General features: G+C 40.6%; 1 protein-coding gene across 1 annotated transcript; it reads left to right on the top strand.

Moving 5' to 3' along the window:
* The first annotated feature begins 6,768 nt into the window (after nucleotides 1-6,768).
* LOC124016321 (noggin-3-like) lies at nucleotides 6,769-8,295 on the top strand. The gene has a single exon (XM_046331871.1). It carries the CDS (start codon nucleotides 7,246-7,248, stop codon nucleotides 7,912-7,914), a length of 669 nt encoding a protein of 222 aa, XP_046187827.1. The 5' UTR covers nucleotides 6,769-7,245; the 3' UTR covers nucleotides 7,915-8,295.
* The last annotated feature ends 250 nt before the right edge of the window (nucleotides 8,296-8,545 follow it).

The raw sequence follows: 8,545 nt of genomic DNA, 5'->3' as shown, positions 1-8,545 counted from the left end.
TGAACTGCTGAATCATCAATCAAAAGCCAAAGTATTTATTTTTCATATACTAAAGGGGCTGCTATCTGAGAGCTGACCACTGCCTTCGGGCTTCATCACAGCCCAGTGCACTTGCTGTGTAACTGGCTTGTTAGAACCATCAGTCTTCCTCCGTCTTAGCTGAGGACACTGCTATCCAGGATGGCATATGAGTTCATGCTCACCTCCTGAGCTCAATGGAACCTTAAGCCCTCCACCATCCATGACGCTCTGATGTAATATGTTAGTTGTGAGGTACTGAGCTTGCTTTGGATTATAAGTAGGCCTACAATACTGTATTATCATTTTCCCAGGCCCGTGTCTTGGTCAAGGTTGCCAAATCTGAGCATTAGTTTGTTTATTTTATTGATCATTTCTGGAAATAATGATACAATTGCCTTTCATCATTTCTTAACGATTTCATTTTACAGGCCCAAACTAACTGTGTAAAAGTACTCTATTTATTTTGAAACCAAAATAGACATTATGTTTAGTAATTTGTTTGAATAGCTTGCGAGGGCGATTCGGAGATTGAAATAGCCCAGTGTTTATATTCTGGTTAATTACTCTGTTTGGATAAAATGCTATTGTCTATGAAAACTTTATGGGATGAAAATAAATGAACACACACAACAGTATGATGCCTCAACTCCACGACCTGTGGGAAAACAAGGCTACCTGTTAATTAAAGAGCCTGTTAAAGGGGAAGTTCACCCATCTGGCCTTATTTTCACTCTTTCTGTGCTTGTAGTTGATATTTTGTTTCTTTACAGTGAAAATTGGTTGTCACATTTTGCTGAGTCATCACTTGGCATTGATTATAATGCAAAATGCAAATATGTGTAAAGCATATTAGAAAACACTCTAAAAGAATCCAAACCAACTCATATTACACCAGAATCCCTTTCGGAATGATTTCTGTGCACTAAAAACATTCCATTGTGACATAAATCCATGTTTGAATGATGCTGTTTATAACAACAACAAAAATATGCAAATATGGATTTATGGGACAGTGGAAATAAATAGCCAGAATTGAGTGTAGAGACATGATTCAGAATGGGATTGTGATGTAATAGGAGTTGGTGTGGAGTGTTTTAGAGCGTTTTCTAACATGCTTTAGACACATTTTCATGTAGACAATGGCAAGTGATGACTCGGGCAAAATGTGTTTACCAATTATCTCTCTAATTAAACAAATTATATATATTTTTTAATGGTTCTGTGCCTTCAAAGAACAGTATTTTCCATGCATGGTAATGTATAACGACTACATATCTGGATATTTATGATCATAGATTCACGGAAATAGGATTGACATCTGTATACTACATAAAACCTGTAGTTGTGAAGATCTGATCGAGACAAATGATTGGTGTTGTAAACTCTAACGGCTTTGCTCGAGCAGTAGAGTGGCCTTGCTTGACGTGAAAGAACACCATCTACGGTAAGGCTTAACACTGTGAGGAAAGATCTCACCTTGCTCTAGTGAAACCTAGCAATTTGTTGAGATAAAGCTCATAGTAAGTGTGATTATTGTGATTGTGGGCTCTTGGATCGCTGGAGGAACATGGAAAAAGTGCTAAACAAACTACCAAATTGCACACCACCAGAGTGCCAGAGTAAACAAAATAGCACCCATTTCATGTCTGTGTTTACTCAGCAGCAATGTGGCCTCAATTAGCCTGGAGTGTGAAAATGGGATTGCGTGAAATAAACCGTGTGAAAGGTGCTGTGTAGGATGCGCGCCACGTGAAATGGACTGTTTTCTGAGACAATTTTATTTTATTGAAACCACACACTGTTTCCATCAGTTATGACAACTATCTGAGCCCCCCACCAGTGCCTCCAGAGTAGACTACACAATCACCCCCCCCCACCGATTAAGTGGGAGTGTCAAGAGATTGTATTGTCCTTCGGTTGTGAGGTGCTCTGACTTAGACCACTTCGGTGTTGAGCATACTGATCATTCTTGCTGTGGGGCCCTATTCAAGCAAAGACAGTAAACAGTCATCAGTAAAAAACAAAACACTGATCTAGTACTATCAGAATGCACATTTTGATTCATGTCCTACATGAATAATACAGTTTACTCTGTGAAACAACACGAAAATGCTTAAACTTTCTCATTGGACAAAGAATAACATCGTTTTTTCTTGTCTTATGCTTTCAGTTCATCTTTGTTTTCAACAGTCAACTGAGGTAAAAGTGTAACTAATAATGTAGTAACTGGAAAACCTATGTCCATTATATTCATAACAAATCTCAATAACTTGATACGGTTGAAGTCAGATGTTTACATACACTTAGGTTGTAGTCATTAAAACGTGTTTTTCAACCACTCAACACATTTCTTGTTAACAAACTATAATTTTGGCATGTCAGTTAGGACATCTACTTTGTGCATGATACAAGTAATTTTTCCAACACTTGTTTACAGACAGACTATTTAACTTATAATTCACTGTATCACAATTCCAGTGGGTCAGATGTTTACATACACTAAGTTGACTGTGCCTTTAAACAGCTTGGTAAATTCCAGAAAATGATGTCATGGGTTTAGAAGCTTCTGATAGGCTAATTGACATCATTTGAGTCAATTGGAGGTGTACATGTGGAAGTATTTCAAGGCCTACCTTCAAACTCAGTGCCTCTGCTTGACATCATGGGAAAATCTAAAGGAATCAGCCAAGACCTCAAGTCTGGTTCATCCTTGGAGCAATTTCCAAATACCTGAAGGTACCATGCTCATCTGTACAAACAATAGTACGCAAGTATAAACACCTCGGGACCACACAGCCGTCATACCGCTCAGGTTCTGTCTCCTAGAGATGAACGTACTTTGGTCGAAAAGTGCAAATCAATCTCAGAACAACAGCAAAGGACCTTATGAAGATGCTGGAGGAAACAGGTACAAAAGTATCTATATCCATAGTAAAACGAGTCCTATATCGACATAACCTGAAAGGTCGCTCAGCAAGGAAGAGGCCACTGCTCCAAAACCACCATAAAAAAACGACTACAGTTTGCAACTGCACATGGGGACAAAGATCGTACCTTTTGGAGAAATGTCCTCTGGTCTGATGAAACAAAAATAGAACTGTTTGGCCATGATGACCATTGTTATGTTTGGAGGAAAAGGGGGAGGCTTGCAAGCAAAAGAACACCATCTCAACCGTGAAGCACGGGGGTGGCAGCATTATGTTGTGGGGGTGTTTTGCTACAGGAGGGACTGGTGCACTTCACAAAATAGATGGCATCATGAGGCTGAAAAATGATGTGGATATATTGAAGCAACATCTCAAGACATCAGTCAGGAAGTTAAAGCCTGGTCACAAATGGGTATTCCAAATGGACAATGACCCCAATCATACTTCCAAAGTTGTGGCAAAATGGCTTAAGGACAACAAAGTCAAGGTATTGGGGTGGCCATCACAAAGCCCTGACCTCAATCCAATATAAAATGTGTGGGCAGAACTGAAAAAGCGTGTGCGAGCAAGGAGGCCTACAAACCTGATTCAGTTACACCAGCTCTGTCAGGAGGAATGGGCCATGATTCACCCAGCTTATTGTGGGAAACCTGTGGAAGGCTACCTGAAACGTTTGACCCAAGTTAAACAATTTAAAGGCAATGCTATCAAATACTAATTGAGTGTATGTAAACTTCTGACCCACTTGGAATGTGATGAAAGAAATAAAAGCTGAAATAAATCATTCTCTCTACTATTATTCTGAAATGTCACATTCTTAAAATAAGCTGGTGATCCTAACTGACCTAAAACGGAATTTTTACTGGGATTAAATGTCAGGAATTGTGAAAAACTGAGTTTAAATGTATTTGGCTAAGGTGTATGTAAACTTCTGACTTCAACTGTAGGAGAAAGTAATAATTTAATACAACCACAATAAAAGCACAGTTGAAATGACACTGGAAAGTCTAGGTCCATTCTTAATCACTCTTAGTGTGTTTTTAATGGTTTAACTAAGCTGTCCTTCTCTTGTTACTTATGTTTAAGGGCTCCTGAGTGGTGCAGCAGTCTAAGGCACTGCATCTCAGTGCTAGAGGTCAAATCAAATCAAATGTATTTATATAGCCCTTCGTACATCAGCTGATATCTCAAAGTGCTGTACAGAAACCCAGCCTAAAACCCCAAACAGCAAGCAATGCAGGTGTAGAAGCACGGTGGCTAGGAAAAACTCCCTAGAAAGGCCAAAACCTAGGAAGAAACCTAGAGAGGAACCAGGCTATGTGGGGTGGCTGTGCCGGGTGGAGATTATAACAGAACATGGCCAAGATGTTCAAATGTTCATAAATGACCAGCATGGTCCAATGGTCCTAGGGCTCAGGTCCTCCGAGAGAGAGAAAGAAAGAGAGAAAGAGAGAATTAGAGAGAGCACACTTAAATTCACACAGGACACCGAATAGGACAGGAGAAGTACTCCAGATATAACAAACAGACCCTAGCCCCCCGACACATAAACTACTGCAGCATAAATACTGGAGGCTGAGACAGGAGGGGTCTGCCCCATCCGAGGACACCCCCGGACAGGGCCAAACAGGAAGGATATAACCCCACCCACTTTGCCAAAGCACAGCCCCCACACCACTAGAGGGATATCTTCAACCACCAACTTACCATCCTGAGACAAGGCAGAGTATAGCCCACAAAGATCTCTGCCACGGCACAACCAAAGGGGGGCGCCAACCCAGACAGGATGATCACATCAGTGACTCAACCCACTCAGGTGACGCACCCCTCCCAGGGACGGTATGAGAGAGCCCCAGTAAGCCAGTGACTCAGCCCCTGTAATAGGGTTAGAGGCAGAGAATCCCAATGGAAAGAGGGGAACAGGCCAGGCAGAGACAGCAAGGGTAGTTCGTTGCTCCAGAGCCTTTCCGTTCATCTTCCCACTCCTGGGCCAGACTACACTCAATCATATGACCCACTGAAGAGATGAGTCTTCAGTAAAGACTTAAAGATTGAGGTGTCACTACAGACCCTGGTTCAATTCCATGCTGGATCACAACCGAACGTGATTGGGAGTCCTATAGGGTGGTGCACAACTGGCCCAGCGTCGTTAGGGTTTGACCAGGGTAGGCCGTCATTGTAAATAAGAATTTGTTCTTTACCGACTTGCCTAGTAAAATAAAAAATAAGGTGCCTGCCAAGAGAGAGGTCTGGTTTGCCTCACTAAATGAGAAACCAGCAGGAAAGGGTACAACAACCTGTGCAGAACCTAAAGGTATTCATTTTGAATGCATATCCCGAAGTAAAAGTTGTTATGCCTTTGTACCTTTCAAGGACCAGACCCTGAAAATGATAATTGTGTTGGCTGTTTTACTAGCTGAGGAAATTGACTTTGGTATAGCCTACTTGAATAAAAACTCTTCAATTAAGCAGGTGTCTGTCTAAAGTATTCTGTCTTTTCAATGTGAATATATAACTATCACAATTTTCCTGTGATAAAACAGTAGGAAGGGATTAGAAGAAACAAAAACAACTCACCATGAAATGAGGGCTGGCAATAAGTCCATAATGTAATGAGAACCATATTGAACTGTCACTTTGCTGGCTCTAATGCAGCTGTATTCTCCAATGAATTTCATCGCATAGATTAGTATTCCATAGATGTTACCACATATCTAGACCATTGAATGTTATAAACATTGTAATATATTGCTTGTAGATGATTATGTATCTATTCATCAGTATTTACCTATTATCGCTGCAGCGTTTCAGCATATTCAGATACATGGGGATTTGTCACAACAAGTTAAACCTTGTCAATGCCTTATTGTCAATGACCAAGAATGTCTGAATAGTTAGATCAATTGTTGTTTCAAAATTAATAATATGCGTGACCCTTTCCAGACTCTTCACCATAATTTGACCATAAACTAAATGAGTCGTGCGCAGAAGTGCGTGTGTGAATTAGCTCATTCAAAATGAATCAGATATACATTTATCTAAGTGAATGCTTTATGGCTGATGTAGCAGCCAGTCAGTTCTTCCATTAAATTATTTTCAAGGAATAATTCTCCAAGCATTTGAGGGTAGACAGGTTTGCAAATGGTGATACTTTCCATGGCTGCTGCTTAGTGAGAGTTGTTTATTTGGGAGTTATTTTGGCCAAGGTTTATTGAGAGGTTCCCTGTGACATGTTTGCACACTGAAATATTGTCCCTGCCAACAAAGAGAACACTCTTCATTAGAAAAATAAACAGTTGTTTGTTCAGTCATGTTCTTTATAAGGTCTCTCCCTGTTCTACTTGCTCACAACAATTCCAAATATTTGAAGCATTTTGTGTTGGTATTATTGAGTAGTGTATGTGTCATGAGTGTCATTTAAGGATGCTTATATAGAGTATTTAACATGTTTTTCCTCATGACAAATATTATCTCTCTATCCTGTTGTTTTATAACCTAGTAAGCCTTTTTTTTTTATCATCAGCAGTATTTGTACAGGGTAGCCAGTAGGCTAACCCCTCAAATGAATATTACCGTAGCTGTTGGCCTATTGATAGAAATAGTAGTGGCTATGGCCTCTCACATTCATTTCTAATTGTTGTTCACCGCTTCTAGCTAATATCCCCCCTCTGTTATCAATGGAAAATTAGCAGAAGTAGTCAGATATTCCGACAGAGGGCGATCAGAATCCAAATTGACGGACCCCTCCTCTCCCTAACCCATCCCCGCCTCTTGATTGAGGGAGGTGACGGTGGATCTCCTACAACAAACCCACATTCAGATGGATATATCAATTACATCACAACCCGTGGAGGATATATCAGAGGGAGCAGGTTACTCTCTCAGCGTCCTGCAAAAGAAAACGAAACACCATGCCGATCCTCAGAGGGGAGGACTTGAAACTGGAATCACGCGTCAAAGCGCACAAGAATGAGAACCGCTGATGCCACTGATGCAGTCACAAAGCCATTTCATACAATATATTGAATTCGTGCGTAAAAGGGAATCACTGCCTATATCTAGATTTGTTTTAAGAAAGAGACTATTCATCTTTACCATCTTCAATCAATTATCGTTTGCTATGGAGTAAGCAGTCTGACTTTTAAGGACACCAACACTCAAGAAGTGAAGTTTGGCTGGATGTAACTCAAGCCGGTGCGCACTCCGCAAGAACCGGGCACAACTGTACGCAGCAGAGTAGACTAGGCCTACGTGTTTAGCTGAATCCTATAATACTGTCTTATTGTGCGTAACGGACATGGATCAATCACAGCATTTTGTAGCAATGTACTTGCTGATGTTGTCCCTCGGACTTATAATAGAAGAAGGGCTATGCCAGCATTATTACCTCCTCCGTCCTATCCCGAGTGACAGTTTGCCACTTGTGGAATTAAAAGAGGACCCAGATCCTGTCTTTGACCCAAAAGAGAGGGACCTCAATGAAACCGAACTGAAAAGTGTATTGGGGGACTTTGATAGTCGCTTGATGTCTATTACACCACCACAGGATAAATACACTGGCAACGATGAGCTTGACGATTTGGACATTCAACAGAAGCCCAGTGGAGTGATGCCGAATGAAATCAAAGCAATGGATTTTGACGTACAGTTTGGCAAGAAGCACAAACCTAATAAAAAACTTAAACGGAGGCTGCAGCAGTGGCTGTGGTCATTCTCGTTCTGTCCCGTCATTTATACATGGAACGACCTCGGCAGCAGATTTTGGCCACGTTATGTGAGAGTGGGAAACTGTCAAAGCAAAAGATCATGTTCGGTTCCAGAGGGGATGGTCTGCAAACCAGCAAACTCGACCCATTTTACGATATTGAGATGGCGGTGTATACAGAAGAAAGGGGGCCTCAAATGTACTTGGATACCAGTTCAATACCCGATGATAACCGAATGCAAATGCGCCTGCTCGAACTGAAATGACTGTTTTCAAGAATAAATTATGATGACTTTGTAATTTTGTATGCACTACCGAGTGTAGGAATGTATTTTATGTATATGAGGTGCTATTCAATTATATAGGTTATTGTAAAAAGTCAGTATTACGTGTAACCAGAGTCTACCGTATTTGTGGAAAGTATTGGTTATATTTGCTGTATTTATATTGAAGATCAATGGCGCGTAGGTGCCGTTTTATAAACATGTTGTTTTCTATTATGGAAAACTAATCTATCGACCTCAGATTTCATGTGGATTATGTTATCTTGCAGCTGATATACAGCTGAATATCGGTAGCCTATTTCAACGATTTATCATGTAAATTAAGAGAACTGCTATTTATTCTTTATATTCATATAATAAAATGTCACTGAAATAATGAAATCTCTATTTTGTCTTAAAAAATATATATCCCCTATACCTGTCAACTCAACACACCGTGAACCCTTTGATGGAGTAATGCCACCTGTCACAATTAGGGTTTACAGTGTGCGCACTCACTCACTCTGAACCAAACTCTCAGGAGTCTCGCGTAGTTTGCGCAACTAAGCAGTCTGGTTCAAGTGACTCTCAGTAAAGCAGCGTGCACCGGTCATACATGGGTAACCTAT

This window comes from Oncorhynchus gorbuscha, linkage group LG26 (assembly GCF_021184085.1).
Source record: "Oncorhynchus gorbuscha isolate QuinsamMale2020 ecotype Even-year linkage group LG26, OgorEven_v1.0, whole genome shotgun sequence".
NCBI lineage: Eukaryota > Metazoa > Chordata > Actinopteri > Salmoniformes > Salmonidae > Oncorhynchus > Oncorhynchus gorbuscha.
This window is presented reverse-complemented; position numbering and strand designations above follow the sequence as displayed.